The following is a 20,851-nucleotide window of genomic DNA, read 5'->3' on the forward strand; positions in this document are numbered from 1 at the left end:
TGCAGATTAAATAACTGCTGATTCTACCGGATAAACAGCAACAGAAACTCCTGAGAAAAACTAGTACAGCCATTATGTTGGGAGGGTACAGTGAAGGTTTAAAAGTGAAAGATGTCTTTTTAGGGGCTGTAATTTTTACACTGTGTAATTTTGTACTGCCGTTCTGTTTGTCAGATAACCAATGGCGGTTCAAGCAGTGACTGTCCAAGACATGGTTTGAACAGAACAAGTTGACAGCTAGGAGGAAACCAGGGGATCCATTAAGCCTGTCCCACTACAGGATAACTGGAGCATCTTGACAAAATATTTCAGCCTCTCCCTGTTACCAGGATCCAGGCCGGTTGGTGAAATCAAAAACCAAGACACAGAGCTTGTCCTTGAATCTCTACACTTCTCACGCACACCCAGGGCGCGATTCTGCACTCCCGCGCTGGTTGGGAGAATCGCCTGGGCCGCCAAAATTTCCAGGGACGCCGGTCCGACGCCCTCCCGCGATTCTCCCAAGCGGCGGGAATGGCCCGGTCGAGTTTCGCGGGCCACAGGCCGGAGAATCGCCGGCCACAGGCCGGAGAATCGCCGGAGACACCGAAAATGGCGATTCTCCGGCACCCCTGCTATTCTGAGGCCCGGATGGGCCGAGCGGCCAGGCCAAAACGGCGGGTTCCCCCCGGCGCCGTCCACACCTGGTCGCTGCAGTCGTGGGCGGTGCGTGAACGCTGTGGGGGCGGCCTGTGGGGGGGCGAGGGGGGATCCTGCACCGGGCTTTACCTGGAATGTGGGGTGGCCCGCGATCGGTGCCCACTGATCGTCGGGCCGTCCTCTCTGAAGGAGGACCTCCTTCCTTCCGCGACCCCGCAAGATCCGTCCCCCATCTTCTTGTGGGGCGGACTTAGAGAGGGCGGCAACCATGCATGCGCGGATGACGCCCGTTATGCGGCGCCGGCCACGTCATCTATGCGGCGCCGCTTTTACACGGGCGACAAGGCCTGGCGCGTGTCGATGACGCGGCCCCGATCCTGGCCCATTGTCAGGGCCTGAAACGGTCGGGACCGGGGCCGTTCCGCGCTGTCGTGAACCTCGACGGCGTTCACAACGGTGCGGCCACTTCGGCATGGGAGTGGAGAATCCCGCCCCTAGTGTCCCAGCTGTCCCCTATTCATATGTGCTCCAAGGAAGTAACTAAACAATGCTCTTCATCTGTGTATCTTAAAATATAATTAGTCCTCTCCACACCCTCAGCCACATAATTTCCTGGGCGAGACAAAAACCAGAGGGGAAGCCCAAGAGACATTTTGTGACCCCCTCAGACATTGAAAACCAATCTAGGAGATTCCCACGGTTTGAGTGTTATCTATAAAAACACGAACAAGAAGTATCAGCCTTGATTCTATGTCTGTGGTAATTATGAGAGTGGGGGCAGGGTTGTTAAAACTGGTCAGAATTAAAGGACGGGTATAATGGGACAGGGTTGTCCAGCTTCCCACATCCTGCAACTTGTTGTTTGGATGTAGCAATGCCCTCCAACCCACCACATTGAGCCAATGCTATGGGGGCCCGGCTAGCTGTAAAAATATGACCGCAAACTGCTGTTTGACTTTGAGGTGACTGCTGGGATTTTCAGAAGTGATTCCATTCTGTCCCTAACCGTCTTCTTTCTGCCTGCTCACCAGTTTGAACAAGCAGCAGATGCAGAAATTGCTTGGATCACAGAAACAGAGAAGAAGCTCAAATCACTTGGTGACATAAGACTAGAGCAAGACCAGACCTCTGCTGAGCTGCAAGTTCAAAAGGTAATGCAGCATAATGTCTCAACAGTGGATGTCTGCTTGCACTAAATGTCTATGTATTATTATAGTATAATCTCAGGTCTATTATGGGATCTTATAGAAGGAAAACAGTGCAATCCTGCTGGACTAGGCTTGTTTGAATGAGCACAATTCAATCTTTTGTTTTGCTATTTGATAGTTCCAGATTATCATATTGTTTCAGGTCAAACGTATGTGTGCTAGAGACTCTATATTTTTAGCCCAGTGCTACCTATGTACAGGTGCTGGAGATCTGTGCCTATTGTCCTATTAACATTTGTTAACTAACAAGTGGAGCAGCACGATAGCGCAATGGGCAGCATGGTAGTGCAGTGGTTAGCGCAGTTGCTTCACAGCTCCAGGGTCCCAGGTTCGATTCCTGGCTTGGGTCACTGTCTGTGCGGAGTCTGCACATCCTCCCCGTGTGTGCGTGGGTTTCCCCCGGGTGCTCCGGTTTCCTACCACAGTCCAAAGATGTGCAGGTTAGGTGGATTGGCCAGGATAAATTGCCCTTAGTGTCCAAAAAAGGTTAGGTGAAGTTACTGGGTTACTGCGATAGGGTGGAGGTGTGGCCTTAAGTTGGGTGCTCTTTCCAATGTGAGGTGGGGTTACTGGGTTACGGAGATAGGGTGGAGGTGTGGGCTTAGGTAGGGAGCTCTTTCCAAGGGCCGGTGCAGACTCGATGGGCTGAATGGCCTCCTTCTGCACTGTAAATTCTATGATTCTATGAATTACATGGCCCCTCCAGCCAGTGAGATCTTCTAGTTCTGCTGAAGTCAATGGAACGTTGAAGCACTGTGACAGGACTGTAAAAACTGCCCATAGTGTTCATTCTGAAAATGGAAAAAAAATGAAATAAAAATCGCTCATTGTCACAAGAAGGCTTCAATGAAGTTACTGTGAAAAGCCCCTAGTCGCCACATTCCGGCGCCTGTTCGGGGAGGCTGTTACGGGAATTGAACCGTGCTGCTGGCCTGCCTTGGTCTGCTTTCAAAGCCAGCGATTTAGCCCTGTGCTAAACAGCCCCTTAGAATTGACAAATGTTATCACCGCTATTGAAGATGAGCGGAGGTAAAGTTTTCACCTGTTTGTTGATCTGTTTAAAAAGAAAAATCTCAAAACCTAGAAGACTGAATCCAATGAAATATGGTACACAGATGGGGTATGATCCAAGGAAGAACTGAATAGATTTGGCAAAGAGGCAGATCCAGATTGTGGAATTTGTTTTGAAAGATCCTTTAACATTTGGAGATTGGGAAAATTGACTTTTTCGCAAATGTTGTGGGTAGATTTATTTAGAATGTAGTTAATTACTTTTGAATGTTGTGGATTGTTTCAGCTGCTGTTGTAGAATTTGCCACAGCTGTCAGAATGTGAGCAGAGTTTTCAGAGCAGCTTGTTGGATAGGGATTGGTCTGAAGCTTCCTCAGTGAGATTGGAGCACTTAATAAAATCATTACAGAGCATCCCGGTAGGGAAAGGTCTCATGGAGGAACTGTGTTTGAGTGAAAATGTTCAGTTAATACAGCATGGTAGATTACTTTTTTAGTATATTGTCCAGTGGATAACTGACTCATCCATTGCGTACTGGATATGAATTCTGTACTTTTGAGCTTTATCTAGTCAAAATTAATTGAATGGCCGAGGAAAAGGTTTCTTCGAGGAAAGAATGAACCAATGGAAAGCACTGTTTAAAAATAAGGGATTGCACATTTAAGACAGAGATGAGGAAACTTTTTTTTCTGAGAGTTATGAGACTTTGGATATCTCTTCCTCAAAATATGTTTGAGGCAGAGTTTTTGCGTTTCTTTAAGGCAGCAGTAGATAGGTTCTTGATTAGCAAGGGGCTGAAGGCAGGGATGTGAGATTGAGGTTACAACCAGATCAGCCATGATCTTGTTGAATGGCAGAGCAGGTTCGAGGGGCAGACTGGCGTACTCCTGCTCCGTATGGAAAGTAATGTTTCACTTGCTCAATATCTGCTTGCTACAGATGATCCATTATTGTTGGAGTCTGATTCAGGCAAACGTTAGTCAAGGGACAGAGAACGCACATGTATCTGCAGGGGGTAAATTGAGAAACTAATCTGTAGATATAATAATAAATTAAACAATTGCTCAGTCTACGGAACAGGCTCCCTAGGGAAATGGTTGAAGCAATTAGTGTTGATTATTTCAAATACCAGTTATATTTCTTTCAGAAAATAATATTTTTGATGCACTAGGTAAGGCCTGGCATGGTGAATATTAACAAACTTGGGAGGCACAGATACCTTTGGACCAATGTCTTCCAAATTTGACACCACTCGAATTTCCCCTGCCTCAGGCTGGATCATCAAAGTGGGGTTAGGAACTGCCGGATGAGGTCTTGCTCCCAGCACCACACCTGAACTGCGTCACTGTTGAAATACTATTTTTAATTCATTGGGCAGGAGGCAGCTAGTACCTCCAAGGGGTGGGAGCCTGCGGCCTGGCACTAGCAGCAGAGGCAGATGGTAGTCATGGACAGGGTCCCCCCTGCCTTGCTGAGGAGAACCAGCAGCTGAAGGAGGGGCCCAAGAGAATAAAGATGGTGCAAAGTGGCCATGGTCGCCAGTTCGAGGTACAGTATAGTTGATCCCTCAGATTTCACAAGAAAAACACGAACAGAAATGAACTTTCTTTTGCCCTGCTGTAACCTCCTTCGAGAGCTTAAAGCGCTGTTAATTGGTGGCAAGCGGATTTCCCATTTCCTCCCCTCTGCAGGCCTTTTGAAAATTGCAAACTGTCCTAGAGGTGGCTGAATCCAGCCTTATTTTCAAATCATATGTCAACATATTAAAATGCTGCTTTGCGTAGCACTGTGTGTCTGCAATTATAAAAACGTAATTTATTGATCAGTGCTTACATTGTTATCGCTTGCGTTTTAAGGCATTTTCAATGGATATTTTGCGACACAAAGATACAATTGATGAGCTTGTTGCAAATGGTGATCAAATTATGAATTCCTGCACTGAAGAGGAGAAAACGTCCCTTCAGGTACAATGATGAAAAAAGCAATTAAATATTAATTATCTTGTGCTTGAACATGTGTAAGTCCCATCGGTCTATACAGAGTAAATGTTCTTACTTGAGCAATGAAATGTGAAAGAGGCGTAGATGCTCCATGCTGGCTCCACCCTCCCAGCACCAACTTTATCCCACTACAGGTCCTCTGACTGCTAACTCTGCACACCCTCTTGCTGCCTTCCCTCTCTTACACATTTGCTAATTTCCTAATTATTCCCCCCCCCCCTCCGCAACTCCTCTCTCCTGTCATTATGTCTTCTTTCAATTCTTTCAACTCTCGCCTTTCAGTTACCCTGCCCTCTTAAAGTCCTACACCAGCCCATCGGTACTCATGAACTAAGCTTTCCTCTGTATCTCTCTCTTGTCAGTCGTTGAAGCACTGGCTCATTATGAGCAGCAGTGCCAAGCATCTAATCCCACTCTCTCGCCGAGCTTCCTGCCCAGCTGCCCATTTGGGGCTAACCTTTCAAATTGCTTCCCTGTACAATTCCTTGTTCACTTTGGAACAAGGCCCTAGCTACCCATGAGCTTATTGTGGATAATTGCATCAACACTCAGCCTTAATGGAAACCCGGCTAATGACACCTCACCCTTTAATGAAGCCTCCCTGCCTGGCTATGTCTTTCACCACTTACCGCCTCAAGATTGTCACCGCGACAGAACAAACCTTAGCCTGACGACCAACTCCTCTAATATTTTCACCTCCTTTGAGCATCTCACCTTCCCATCCATCTCACCCCTCATTTGAAATCTACGTTCTCTACTGCACACCCAAGAATGATAAAAATGTTCTCTCTGAGATAGTTTCACTGTTCTCTTCCCTCAGCTTATACTCCAGATGAGTTGGCATCCTTGACTCCAAAGCCTCTAAATTCTAATTCCCTCCCTAAATCCCTCGATCTCTCTTTCGTCTTTCAGATTCTCCATAAAACATTCTAGTTTGGAAAAGCTTTTGATCATCTATCCTAATATCTCCCTACGTGGCTTGGAGTCAGATTTTGTTCGATAATGTTCATGTGACGCATCTTGAGATTATATCCTCTGTTCAAGTTACTGTATATATGCAAGTTCTTCTTGTAAATAGAATATGAATTAATTTAAGGTGACCGAGTTCTGCTGACAGAAATGCTTTATTTATTTTTGTAGAACAAGCTGGACACACTTCAGAGACAGTATGAGGTGATCAGCCAGATGAATGCAGAGCGATACTTGCAGCTGGAACGGGCCCAGTCTTTGGTCAGCCAGTTTTGTGAGACCTACGAAGAGCTCTGGCCATGGCTTGAAGAGACCCGGGTGCTGATTACGCAGTTACCCACTCCAGCCATTGAATTTGAGATGTTAAAGCAACAACAGGAAGAACTTCGGGTAAGGAAATGGGTCCATTGGCCCTCTGTGCTTGGTACCATTCTTGGCTAAACTTCCTTCAGCATGTGCTAACTCATGGCGAATGTAAACGGACCCCATATCTTAACCATTTTCAGTGGCACAGAGCAATGTTGATGTTGGAAATACACTTTCACCTGAAAGTCTTGTTCTGGATTTTCTCCTCTAAATGCCCCTATCTCTCTCTCCTCCGCTAAGACTGCCCCTTTGACCTGGCCTGATATCTCTTTTTGTGAAAGCTTGATGTTTGCTTGACAACACTCCAGTGGAATGCCTTGTAACATATTGCGATGTTAAAGACGCTGTACAGATGTGTAAGTGAGAGAAATGCATAAAAGTGAATTCTGACAGGTATATGAGGCATACACCACTGACAATTTTTACAAGGAATATAGCTGTTATCCTGAAATTTTAAAAAGAAAATATTCAGCTGAATGCCTGTGGTGAATGCCACTAGTGGTATATTATATGTATTACGGCACTGCCCGTATATTAGAGGTACAATGGTAAATCCCTACCTGCTGGCTCCGCTCAGCAGACGGCGTATAAAAGTCTGTGCTCTCCTGCGCTGCACCCATTCTGGTTCCAGCTACAGGAGGCGCAACATCTTGTTCAATAAATTGATGTACCGTATGCAGGCTAGCCAGTGGTCGGAGGTGGGCATGGTGGTAGCTGCTTGAGGGCTCAGCAACAGGCGATCAGGCTTGATGAGGAGATCCATCGTTTAAAACTCTTGTTCAATAAATTGATGTACCGTTCTCATCTCGTGGTAATTGACGGTACATCAATGCCACAACAGCTGGCTGCCAATAAGGGCACTAAATGATGGGGATATGTATTTAACATGAAGTGATTTTCATATAATAAAGCCCTGGAGCTATCCTTCATATTACATAATCAGCAAAATTACTTCAATTATGTGGGGGGGTCAAGAGAAGCTGGGATTGTTCCCCTTAGAGCAGAGAAGATTCAGAGGAGATTTAATAGAATTCTTGTGCATAATTATAAAGGGTTTTGCTCAAGTAAATTGGAAGAAACCGTCCCTTCTGTCAGGTGGGGGTGGTGGAGGTGCAGGTAGGGGACCTTCGTTGTAATCTGAAATGCACAACCTGAAGGGCTGGTGGAAGCAGATTCAGTAATAACTTTCAGAAGTTGATTGGAGCGGGAAGGTTCTCGTTCCTGAATGCTATCCAGTGAGTTTAGCTGGAATGTAAATGTGTGGGTATCACCTGCTTCCACCCCACGGGCTATGGAGAAACTTTGGCAATAATTGGATAATTCTTTCAAAGAGCATGATGGATCAAGCGGCCTCCCCACTGTGCTGTATGATTCTGTGAAATGAAGAGCTCCCTTGGTGGCCTCAACGAACACCACCCCCCCCAAAGTAGGTTTTCTGGCGACAGAGGCTGCTCACCATTGGTCAGTGGCGGAATCTTCCAGCCCCATCGATGTCAAAGGCGTTTTGCGTTGTTCGCCAACTGCGCTGCGGGGAAATTGGTCAGCCAGTGACAAGCTGGCTCTACCGCCGCGGGGATGGGATCGGAAAATCCCGCCCTAATCTGCGTTGTTTGCTCATCCCAGCTGGAACCATGATCCGATGTTGCCACGGGGCTAACGGGCGTAGAAATTGACCAAGGTTCTCATGCCTGAATGTCAACTAGTGATTTTATCTGGAATGTGAATGTGTGGGTATCATCCAGTTTCCACCCCGCCCTGGTCAAATGCATGAAATAACCCATGAACACCTACTATTGCTGCTTGTGTGAAGACTGGTCATTAAGTTGAGATACGAGAGGGGAGCACTCCTGGATCTAAAGAGTAAATTCAGCAAATCACCTGACTCCTGCAGAAGTGGATTGGTGCTCGGGCTCCAAATCTGCAGTGCTGACTTTGTTCTGACCTGCTTTCCCCCTGGACATAGCTTCCCAGTGGGCGGCTGGGCAGTGAACTAACCCTTCACTCCCCAGCATGAGGTTCTGCCTTGCTGAAGAACGTAAATTAGGGAAATAATAATAGAATTTAAGGAAGTGATATCAGGATGAGCGATTGATGTTCTTGGAATCCAACTGAACCAATTGGCCAGTTACCAAAAGTTTGAATTATTGCGAGTTATGCAGAAAGACGAACGATCTGCAATTATCATTTGTAACCAGCAGAATGAAGGATGTTTTATTTTTTGAAAGCTGACTTGCTTAATGACAGCAAGTACTGATATTTCAACACCCCTAAAAGGCAATATTTGGCCACTCATATGTTTAAATATACACTGTGCCTTCACACTACTTGTCAATGCCACAGTATTTTCAGGAGTTTTTCCATGTTTTGAATCTCCAGCAGTGTGATTGCTGCAGAATATGTTTAACACAATTCTTTCTTTTTTTGTCTTACACCCAATGTTTAATGTATGTTTTCAAAAAAATACCTTAATCCAGCTGTAATTGTGGCTACAAGCTGGCTGCAGTAGTACCAGTCCAACATGTCTCTGTCTCATTAAGCTTGCCACTAATTGGTGACGCTCCTCAAAATGGATAGCATAAATGTTAACGGCAAACTATAACACCATAATTTAATGCCCGCTTTGCACCGTCCCTTTTAATTATATGTTTGCACACAGCGTGTAACCATTGTTCACTAACATTTGTAACTTATATTTGTCTGACAGAGCAGGGTGGGATTGTAGTGTTGGCTCATTGAGAAGAAATTTACTCTGCATCTCACTGACACTGTGCTTGTCTTTGGAGTAGAGTAGCAGTTACCAACTTTAGGTGCAAAACTGTATTCTAAACGCCAGCACTGGAGTCCTCAAACTTTTAATGATAGTACCCAACCCCTCTGTGGCTTTAACATCAACTTTATGCTCAGCATTGTTGGGGTGAGATTTAGGCCCATCCTAGACTCATTGTATACTTTATTTTGGTACTTGTATAAAGTGCCTTGGCCTGAAGGATTGGGGGCGAAATTCTCCGGAAACGGCGCGATGTCCGCCGACTGGCGCCCAAAACGGCGCAAATCAGATGGGCATCGCGCCGCCCCAAAGGTGCGGAATGCTCCGCATCTTTGGGGGCCGAGCCCCAACCTTGAGGGGCTAGGCCAGCGCCGGACGAATTTCCGCCCCGCCAGCTGGCGGAAAAGGCCTTTGGTGCCCCGCCAGCTGGCGCGGAAATGACATCTCCGGGCGGCGCATGCGCGGGAGCGTTAGCGGCCGCTGACTGCATTCCCGTGCATGCGCAGTGGAGGGAATCTCTTCTGCCTCCGCCATGGTGGAGACCGTGGCGGAGGCGGAAGGGAAAGAGTGCCCCCACGGCACAGGCCCGCCCGCGGATCGGTGGGCCCCGATCGCGGGCCAGGCCACCGTGGGGGCACCCCCCGTGGACAGATCGCCCCGCGCCCCCCCCAGGACCCCGGAGCCCGCCCGCGCCGCCTTGTCCCGCCGGTAAGGTAGGTGGTTTAATTTACGCCGGCGGGACAGGCATTTTAGCGGCGGGGCTTCGGCCCATCCAGGCCGGAGAATCGCGCGGGGGGGCCCGCCAACCGGCGCGGCGCGATTCCCGCCCCCGCCGAATATCTGGTGGTGGAGAATTCAGCAATCGGCGGTGGCGGGATTCACGCCAGCCCCCGGCGATTCTCCGACCTGGCAGGGGGTCGGAGAATCTCGCCCTGGGTCTTTTTTTTAAAGTAATTGAATTATAGTTCTTTGTAAATTTGGAGTGTATCATGTTTTGTGTAATTAATTTCTTTGAGCTAATTTGAGTCATACGCTCATAAGAAAGAAGAGCAGGAGTAGGCCATTAGCCCCTTGAGCTTGCTCCACTACTCAATGAGATCATGGCTGATCTAACTGTAGCCTTAACTCCACTTCCTTGACTACCTGATTACCCGCCCATTAACCCGTGACCCTTTGTTGATCAACAATCTATCTAACTCAACCTCGAATATATTCAATGACCCAGTCTCCACTGCTGCCCGGGGAAGAGAATTCCAAACATTAACGGTCCTCTGAGAAAATAAATTCCTCAACATCCTCATCTTAAATGGAGAACCCCTTATTTTTAAACCATGTCCCCTAATTCTAGATTCCTCCCCCGCACAAAAAGAAACATCCTCTCAGCATCTACCCTGTCGAGCCCTAATTACTTTCTGTACGGGCGTGCTAACTTTTTATGATTCATGTACAAGGATACCCAAAACCCTCTGTACGGCAGCATTCTACATTCTGCCTCCATTGAAATCGGATACTACTTTTCTATTCTTCCTGCCAAAGTAGACAATCTCATGGTCACATTATACTCCAGTTGCCAAATCTTTGCCCACTCACTTAATCTATCTAATATCACTTTTCAGACTATTTGTTTCCTCCGCACAACTTGTTTTCTTACCTATTTTTGCATCATCAGCGAATTTGGCTACAGTCATTAATATTCATCGTAAATAGTTGAGGCCCCAGCACTGATCTGATCCTTGTGGTACTCATTACAATTTGCCAACCTGAAAATTACCCATTTATTCCTACTCTCTCTTTTCTGCAGGCTAGTCAATTCCCCATTCTTATTAATATATCACCCCCAACGCCAAAAGCTCTTACCTTGTGCAGCAACTGTTAAACTGACACTTAACGAATGCCTTTTGAAAATCCAAGTACGCTGCTTCAGCTGGGTTTCCATTTATCCATCCTGCGAGAACATCCTCAAAGAACTCGAATAAATTTGTCACGCACAATTTCCCATTCCCAAAACCATGTTGACGTTTCCTGATTGTACTGTGATTTTCCTAATGTCCTGCTCCGAAGTCTTTAATATTGGATTCTAGCATTTTCCATCGTTTTCAAATAGGCATGGGCGGCAACTTGCAACCAAAGGCTTACATGGCCTTTCTCTGCCTGAGCTTGGGATGACATTAATTTGGCTCACACAACCAGTCTTGGCGTCATGGACAGTGCATTTCACAACACTTTTGTGAAATGTTTATATTTTAAAAAGATGAACTGTTTTCCAAATCGACCCCATCCTGTGTCTCCCAAACTCCCATTTGCTTCAGTTGTGAGGTATTCCAAATTGGCAAATGCTCTTTCCACATCTCGAGTGAAATCCTGCTTTCCTCTAAATGTTTTGGAGGCAGAGAACTCGTTTTCGTTGAGTGTCGAGTTTAACTCAGTTGTTCAGCACTCTGTAATTTCTACTGATGTGTTCTGATCACTATCAGCTCATCTCTACCAGTGAAGATGTTTACTTTGTAAATCTGCAGGGAGATACGATGAAGAACAGTTCGAGTTGACATGTTCCATGTGCTGTTCGTCACAACTTGATAGGATGTTCAGCACTGAATGTGCAGACATGGAGGCTGACACCAATAGCAAGCTGCCAGCGCATTTAAAATTTGACATTAAAAAAAAAGGATATGGAAGGAGGGTGTGCATGGGATCCAGAAGAAACTCCAGTTACTATTAAAGTTAGTGCATAAGTTTGAGCTTCAGCAATTCAGCTCATTAAAACAGTTGATTAGTTTGGTTCTTCTTCAACTCCAGTCTTAATCATTTTGTTGTAAAATCATTGCTTCCTTCATTGTGTATTTATGGTCTGCCTCTATGACTAACATTGGGTGTCAATCTCCAACATGGCTACCAGATCATTAATCTGGAATCCAGCAAGAGATCGGCATAATTTACCAACATGGAGGGAGGAAATTCACACCATCATACCTGTACCGACCGGCACATTGAAAGTGCTATCTGATTAATCCCATTCCGCAGCTTTATTCCCCTTGCCTTGCAGAATTTCATTTTCAAGGATTTATCCAAATCCCTTTGAAAGGAACTTTGAATCTGCTCCAATCAGCCCTTTTAGCAGTGTATTCCAGATCATAACAACTCGTTGCGTTAAAAAAACTTTCCTCATCTCAGCTCCTTTTGGCAGCCACTGGTTATTGACCCTCCTACTAATGGGAATAGTTTCTTCCTATTCATACCACCCAAGCCCCTCATTATTTTGAATACTTCTCTTAACCCTGTTTGCTCTGAGGATAACAGTTACTGTGGCCAAGATTCTCCGTTTGGGAGACTTTGATCTTCCGCCGGAGTAGAATCACGCCTGGTCTGCGTTGGCACAAGGAGCGGTGCCCAGGAATGATTTACTCTTCCAGGCCATGTCAATTTATGCATGACAGGGGGCTCTGGCGATTCTGTTCCAAATCCCGCTATCGGGCTGCCATTTTGAGCAGGTGGCCAGATACTAGCGAGACCTGGCGGCTGGTTCATCCTCCCTTCCACAACACAAAGTCCTGCACCCTCCACCGCTGACAAGTAGGGGCAACCTCCCCCCTCCCACCGCAGTGCACACATATGAGGGTGACCCGATCTCAAGCAGAGACCTCCCCCATATCAGAGAGCCACTCCCCCCTCCCCCCCACCCCCCAACCCCCCAAATCAGTCACCCCTGCCTGGAAGCTAAAGAGCAAGCCAAAACACATCACAGGGCTTAAGGTCCCCTCGGATACTTTGATCTGTGAGGCGTCTATTCACTTTCAAACAGAAATAGCTTTTGATAGGCTGTAATTGACAGAGTAATAGCTTCCAGACAGCCAGGTATCTTGATTGTTTATTTTCAGTTCTCTTCATGCTTGAATGCATCTCAAGCACCCTGCTGTTTAGAAACATCTAGCTATGATTAACAAGCCCTGATCACATCAAAAGCAGTTAAGTGCTTTCTGTTGAGAAAAAGAGGGGGCGGGATTCTCCCCTACCGACGGGGGGGGGGGGGGTCCCAGCGGGATGGAGTGGCATGAACCACTCCGGCGTCGGGCCGCCCCAAAGGTGCGGATTTCTCCACACCTTTAGGGGCCAAGCCCTCACCTTTAGGGGATAGGCCCGCACCGGAGTGGTTGCGTCCTGCCAGCTGGGGTGGAAGGCCTTTGGCGCCACACCAGCTGGGGCCGAAGGGACTCCGCAGGCCGGCGGAAGTCCGTGCATACGCAGGAGAGTCAGCAGCTGCTGACGTCATCCCCGCGCATGCGCGGAGGGGTCACGTCCGCCATCGCGGAGGCTATGGCCGACGCGGAGGGAAAAGAGTGCCTCCACAGCACAGGCCCGCCCGCGGATCGGTGGGCCCCGATTGCGGGCCAGGCCACCGTGGGGGCACCCCGGTGCCAGATCGCCCCGCGACCCCCACAGGACCCCGGAGCCCGCCCGCTCGCGCCGCCTGGTCCCGCCGGTAAGGGAGGTAGTTTAATTCATGCCGGCGGAACAGGCATTCTAGCAGCGGGACTTCGGCCCATCACGGGCCGGAGGATCGCCGGGGGGGGACACGCTGACCGGCGCAGAGCGATTCCCGCCCACACTGAATCTCCGGTGCTGGAGAAATCGGCGGCCAGCGGGGACGGGATTCACGCTTTCCCCCGGCGATTCTCCGACCCGGCGGGGGGTCAGAGAATCCCGCACAGGGAGTTAAAGGACTTATTTCCTGGAAGTTTCTGAACATATATAGTTAGCTTTATAGAAGGGTACTTGAGATGCATTGAAGCGTGAATGGAGATGAAAATAACAAATTCCTATTCAGGGCCGAGGATCCTCAATAGTGTGTTCGGGCTGGTGGGAGGCTCGGAATTGCTTTGGGGGCCTCTGAGATCGGGTCCATTTAAAAAAATAAATAAATAAATAAAATAAATTTATTACAATACCCAATTCATTTTTTCCAATGAAGGGGCAATTTAGTGTGGCCAATCCACCTAGCTTGCACATTTTTGGGTTGTGGGGGCGAAACCCACGCATACATTGGGAGAATGGGCAAACTCCACACGGACAGTGACCCAGAGCCGGGATTGAACCTGCGACCTCGGCGCCGTGAGGCCGCAGTGCTAACCCACTGCGCCACCGTGCTGCCCCCGGGCTCCACTTTTAAATGGCGTCCTGATCTCTCACTACACTGGGGAGATCCGGCGAACGGAGCTCCCCAGTGTACAAAATGGGGCTATGTGTGGCCTCAGCTTCGCGTTCCCCGCTGAGGCCCTTATATAATGCTCGCTGTATGGATCTTTGATCCAAACTAGCTGAATCACATCCTCTATTCCAGATTATTCTGCACAAAGTGAGCAAAAGTTTAATTGATTCAAAATCAACTTGGACCCAATATCTCTCTGGTTCACAGAAAGCGGAGTTTGCTTCTGGGGCCTGGGCTTTCCTTTGGGCCTGAGAAGAAGCATCTGGAGAGGCCCTAAAAATTAGAATTATAAGTTCCTGTCCTTTGTGTGGATCTCAAATGAGTGCATAGAGTATGCCTTCACAGACTGTGGTGCAATATGCACATGTTCTAACACCATTATTCACTTTAGACCCAATTAGCCAGTGGAGTTCATTTACACAGTCTTGAATCTGCCCATTTACTCAGAGTTAACGGTTTGTAGACCATCACATCTTCTGCACCGAGTGCATGATTTGACTGTGCAATCCATCTTTGCCCTCTTAATCTCTCACTGTGTCAGCCCACCTTGCTGCATTTTTGGAAATTTGCTTCTTGATGCCATCCTGAACAAGATGATTTCTTCTTACTCTTTTCAATTCCTACCCTGTTGCCATCATGTTGGCACTGTAGTGCCAAGTTACGAGTGCTATTGTTAACACTCCTCCCCATTGGAAGTTCTGTTCCAATCCGTGATTGCCAGTGTAGTTTTCTTAAAAACATATATATTTAGAGTACCCAATTCATTTTTTTCCCAATTAAGGAGCATTTTAATGTGGCCAGTTCACCTCGCCTGCACATATTTTTGGGTTGTGGGGGTGAGACCCATGCAGACATGGGGAGAATATGCAAACTCCACACGGACAGTGACCCAGGTCCTCAGCGCTGTGATGCAGCAGGGTTAACCACTGCGCCACCGTGCTGCCCGAACACCATAACCATTTGATACATGATCTGAATCTACAAAATATCCAAGGATTTGAAGTAATATGTACGTTTTCTAAAGCTGATATAGAGGAAGTATTTGGGATTTTCAGAAGCATCATGTGTATCTCCTGTATTAAGGATTGATTTTGTTTTCTTCACAATGCAATACTTTTCTCTTCTTCGATTTAATTGGATAACTCTAGTTTCAGTGTAAGTTACAGGAAATGAGTCAGTTTAGGATTTTGGGTCCATGATGTCATCGACAAAGGGCTTGATTATTTGAATTAGTTTTTTTTGCATATCACTGGGTCAGAAACTGGACCATTACCAAGCTGTAATTGTTCTGATGGTTTCACCAGGACATTTACACCAGTGAGTTCAAAGGTCAGCAGAGTCGCATATTCAGAATTAGTTTGGCCAACAAAATGCTTGAATGCACACATTGACTGATACGTGCCAAGTTTCTTTTTCCAAATACTGTACTTATCATTTGGGTTTCAGAATCATATAACCTGCTCTTCCAGAAAGTTTTATATTTATTCCAACTTTTATACATTCAAGTAGAACCTATCCCCCTTTTGGGGAGCAGTTGGAATTGATAACTACCCTAGTGAACAAAATGGTGGAGTTCACTCACGTCATTTGGTTGGTCCCCCCATTCCCATCTCCTCTTTTTGTTTCCCGAATCATTGCTCAGCTCCGAGATTGGACACATGCTTTTTTTTAACCGATGGTCAGGTAAATTAAAGTAGACAGTCTGAATTGTTTTTCACAACACTTGCTCAAAGAATCAGAAAGAAAAGGAGGAGGGCATTCTCCCCATTGAACCTGCACATTCTCTTGGAAAGAGCAACTGAGTTATTGCCATTCCGCTCTATCTATTTCACTTTAACCCTGCTATTTTTATCCTTTTTTGAATTTCATTATCAATTAAATTTTCCGTATTTCAGTGATGGCAGAATTGAAATTGACATGTAGATATAACTAATTAAATGAGTAATCTTATAAATCATTTATCTGCTGCTCTGGAATCAACAGTGGCTCAGTTGGGTAGCACATCACCTCTGAGCCACAAGGTTCTTGGCTCAAGTCCCACCGCAGGGTTTGAGCACATATGTCAAGCCTGACATGCCGACACAGTACTGAGGTAGCACTGCACTGTTGGAGGTGCTGTCTTTCAGATGGGATGTAAAGGGGACCTGAAAGATATCATGGTGCAAATTCAAAGAAGACCAAGAGAGTTCACCTCACTGTCCTGGCCAATATTTATTCCTCAATCAACATAACAAAAACAAAATTATCTAGTCATTATCGCATTGTTTTTTGTGGGAGCATGCTCTGCATAAATTGACTGACACAACAGTCATTATCGTTCAAAAGTACTTGATTAGCTTTAAAGTGATTTGAGACATCTGGTGGCCATGAAAGGCTCTTTAGAAATGCAAGGTTATTTTGATCAGCAATGCAGTGGAAGTATGGACGGTGAGGATATTGAACAAAGATTTCTCACGTGTGATTTGTTCATTCTGTACATTTTAAAAAATATATTTTTTGTTTCCCAGCAGTTAGGTTTGCTATCATTATTGAGGGTGTTAGATGAGGTTGTTCTTGGTCAGAATTGATAGAGACTGTTGGAGGCAAAGCTGTTGGTAAACGTTACCTATTATTGAACATTCTACGAACAATGAACAGTGCAAGGCTTAGCGCAAGGCTTCACACAGAACTATCTCTCAGCTTACACTGTTGTCATGTGAACTTGCATCAGTGATGATTTAGACTGTCTATTTACATAATAAACATTAACCCTGTGCACTACATTATGCCAGAAAATACTTAAACATTCATGCTCGAAATTAAGTTTATTGGAACTGGGACTTACTTCAAGCTTCCTGCAAAGTGAGTGATGTTTCTGACTTCCTGCTGCTTGGGGATGTACTAGAAATATGTTCAGACATTATTAAGTGGTCCTCCTGTTACTTAAAAAGAAGATTAGTATCTGGCTGATTAACTAGATATTGTTAACTGAAGCCACGCCAGTTGATGAAGTTAAACACAGCAGCATTCTTTGCTGGAGAGAATTTATTTGACTTAGTTCATGGTTAACATTATCCAACACACCAGTGTCCCAGCTATCCACATTGGTAGGTGTACAAATACACCATCTGTTTAACAATGTAACAGCAATTGGACTTTTGCAATGTAATTAATAACACTGACAGATGTGAGAGAATTATCCACGCTTAACTGAGTAAAGTTACAAGTTGCAAATAAGATTTAGAGGAATGGTACTAGTTCTGAGTGATTACATCAGGAATGATTGAACAGGCTGGGGTTCTTTCCACTAGAAAAGTGAAGACTGAGAGGTGACCTCGTAGAGGTTGTTAAAATTACAAAGTAAAATAGGTTTACATGCTCTGGAGTTTAGAAGAGTGAGAGGTGGTCTCATTTACATTTAGAGGGAATTAAAGCAGCCGAATCAGGCTCGTAGTGAAACAGCAGCTGATTTTTCACTAAGCCAGTTCTTATTTTCCATTGAGTTGGAAAATATTGCCAGGACTTTTAATTTCAAACCAAGTAAAAGCAACAGAGAGACTAGAAAACAGTTTGAACATCATTCTGTTAGCTTCAGTGAGAAGGTAGAACCCAGTGACAACTCAGCTGCCAACTGAGTGCAAGCTGGTTTCATGCTGTTGGTGCGAACTATATTCACCGCACAATATTCTGGGAGGGCTTGACCGGGTAGGCGCTGAGAGGCTGTTTCCCCTGGCTGGGGATTATCGAACACAACGGCATTGTCTCTAGTGCAAGGGATCAGCCATTCAGGACTGAGATAAGGAAGAACATCTTCATTCAGAAGGTTGTGGATCTCTGTAATTGTCTAACCCAGAGAGCTGTGAACGCTCATTTATTAAGTATATTAAAGACTAAGGTATAAAGACCTTTGGACTTGGCAGGAATCGAGACACATGGGGATCAGTGAAAAACTGGATTTGAAGTCGAAGTCCAGACATGATTATTAAATGGCAGAGGAGACTCGAGGGCCATGGGGTCTACTTCTGATCCTAATCCTTGTGTTCTTAAGATGTTTCCACTGGTAGAGGAGGCCAGAGTTAAGGATCATCAATGTAAGACAGCCATGAAATAATCCAATAGGAAATTTGGAAGACACTTAATTACCCAGAGATGGTGAGAATGTGGAACTCACTACTGTAAGCAGTGGTTCTGACAAGTGGCATTGATGCATTAAAGGGGAAGTTAGATAATTCCATGAGGGAGAAAGGAATAGAAGGATATATAAATTGGGTTACATGTAAAGGATTGAGAGGAGGCTCACGTGGAACATAAACACTGGAATGTCAAGTTGGGCCAAACGGCCTGTTTCTGCACATTAGCTTGGTGTAAGCGATATAAATCTAAAGGGAATAATTGAAGTGCGGAAACAAAGCATAAGTACTTGGCACAAATAATTTGCACTTTACCGAGAAAATTAATCTCTCATCTTGCATGAGATGTTATTCTATCATAAATCCAGCTCATTCACACACCTGTATATGGAAAGATACGGTAACGCTCTGACTTGGATGTTTGAGGTGGTGACACACACCACTTACAGAACCGGGCAGCTTTAATGGGAATGTGCTCATTTTGACGATTGACAGACTCTCTATTCTATTGCAGCAACTGCGGGAGCTGATAGCCGAACACAAGCCCCACATAGATAAGATGAATAAAACTGGACCTCAGTTACTGGAGCTAAGTCCTCGGGAAGGCCTGGCCATTCAGCAGAAGTACACAGCAGCCGACGCACTTTACAGTCAGGTCAAAGAGGATGTTAAGCGAAGAGCTACCTCACTGGATGAAGCCATTTCGCAATCCACTCAGGTAATAAACTGCCTAGCAATTAAATGAACCAGGTTGCTGTAACGTTCAATTGATCTGCAAGGTGTAAGCAGGTAACACATAAGTTGGCTTCCACTAAATCATAATGGTACAGACAACAGTTTACTGCACCGCAGTGGGAAAGCTACAGTAGCTGTTGGATGGGAAGCATCCTTCTTTTTCTGTGTGTTTTGAGTTATTAACATTGCCAAGCTTTTCATTTGATTTTCTTCCCCATTTCTCTAAAATACAAATTTCTGAAATTAACCTTTTTCCTTTCTGTCTTTCATCTCAACTGTCACCTTTGTGCTTCCGTGTCATCAATAAAACTTTAAACTTCCCCAAAAATTGTGTTGCGCTGTAAAATGACCATCCAGGTCTTAGAGGTGAGCCTACAGATTTGTGTGTGTGTGCGCGTGTTTCCCCTAATTGGTTTTAATATTTTTGCTTACAGTTAATTTAATATTTTTTCTTTAAAAATTGCGCAGTACAATTGTATAGAAATTGGTAGTTAACATTGAGAATTAGCTGTTGCATCGCTAATTAGCTGTAGATATGGTAGATTGTCAAAATAAGCCGCAAGTTTATATAACTGCTTTCTAACTCCCCGAATTCCAAATTGCTAACCTGAAAATTTAACATTCGAAGCTGCCTGTTGTGTGTGGTGAAAAGTATTGGAAAAGCAGTGGAAAATGTGACATGGGTGCAGTGTTCTATGAGTCCTGTCCCACCGCCTTACGATCGATTTACAACGATCATGATTTAGCCCAAAGGAAAGGCATTTCTGGAGCTTCCTTTGCTAAACACCTGACAGCAAAGGCTTATAATATTTGGAATTCTATTTTTCCCAATTGCTTATCATAAGGCTTTAGCTCCTGGTGTTATTGATCTTACTGCTAAATTTTCATCACGATGATGCAGCGATCAAAACTCAGGTTGTATTCCTAGACCTGGTCCTGCCCATTTATGTCATCAACACATGCCTTTTCAATTTTCTATTTTTACCTCTCTGTCGCTCTCTGTCGCCTTCCCTCTCTCTCTCTCTCTGTCACCCACCCCCCACTCTGTGTCACCCACCCCCACTCTGTGTCACCCACCCCCCACTCTGCGTCACCCACCCCCCACTTTATGTCACCCTCCCCCACTTTTTGTCACTCTCCCCCCACTTTCTGTCACTCTCCCCCACTCTGTCACCCTCCCCCACTCTGTCACCCTCCCCCCACTCTGTCACCCTCCCTCCACTCTGTCACCCTCCCCCCACTCAGTCACCCTCCCCCAAACCTGTGTCACCCTCCCCCCACTCTGTGTCACCCTCCCCCACTCTGTGTCACCCTCCCCCACTCTGTGTACACCTCCCCCCACTCTGTGTCCCCCTCCCCCACTCTGTGTCCCTCTCCCCCCACTCTGTGTCCCTCTCCCCCCACTCTGTGTCCCTCTCCCCCACTCTGTGTCCCTCACCCCCCACTCTGTGTCACCCTCCCCCACTCTGTGTCACCCTCCCCCACTCTGTGTCACCCTCCCCCCACTCTGTGTCACCCTCCCCTCACTCTCTGTCACCCTCCCCTCGCTCTCTGTCACCCTCTCCTCATTCTCTGTCCCCCTCTCCCCACTCTGTGTCCCCCTCTCCCCACTCTGTGTCCCCCTCTCCCCACTCTGTGTCCCCCTCTCCCCACTCTGTGTCCCCCTCTCCCCACTCGGTGTCACCCTCCCCTCACTCTCTGTCACCCTCCCCTCGCTCTCTGTCACCCTCCCCTCGCTCTCTGTCACCCACTCCTCATTCTCTGTCCCCCTCCCCCCACTCTGTGTCCCCCTCTCCGCACTCTGTGGCCCCTCTCCCCACTCTGTGTCCCCCTCCCCCCACTCT

The 20,851-nt window shown here is 46.3% G+C and overlaps 1 protein-coding gene across 20 annotated transcripts in view; it reads left to right on the forward strand.

Moving 5' to 3' along the window:
* dst (dystonin) overlaps positions 1-20,851 on the forward strand; it is a 779,292-nt gene that overhangs the window by 674,478 nt on the left and 83,963 nt on the right. For all 20 annotated transcript variants that reach the window (XM_072498412.1, XM_072498427.1, XM_072498428.1 and 17 more), the window contains 4 exons: positions 1,671-1,790; positions 4,715-4,822; positions 5,999-6,217; positions 18,787-18,990. In XM_072498412.1, the coding sequence (XP_072354513.1) occupies positions 1,671-1,790; positions 4,715-4,822; positions 5,999-6,217; positions 18,787-18,990 (651 nt within the window). The remainder of the gene's footprint in view (positions 1-1,670; positions 1,791-4,714; positions 4,823-5,998; positions 6,218-18,786; positions 18,991-20,851) is intronic.

Source organism: Scyliorhinus torazame, chromosome 4 (assembly GCF_047496885.1).
Source record: "Scyliorhinus torazame isolate Kashiwa2021f chromosome 4, sScyTor2.1, whole genome shotgun sequence".
NCBI lineage: Eukaryota > Metazoa > Chordata > Chondrichthyes > Carcharhiniformes > Scyliorhinidae > Scyliorhinus > Scyliorhinus torazame.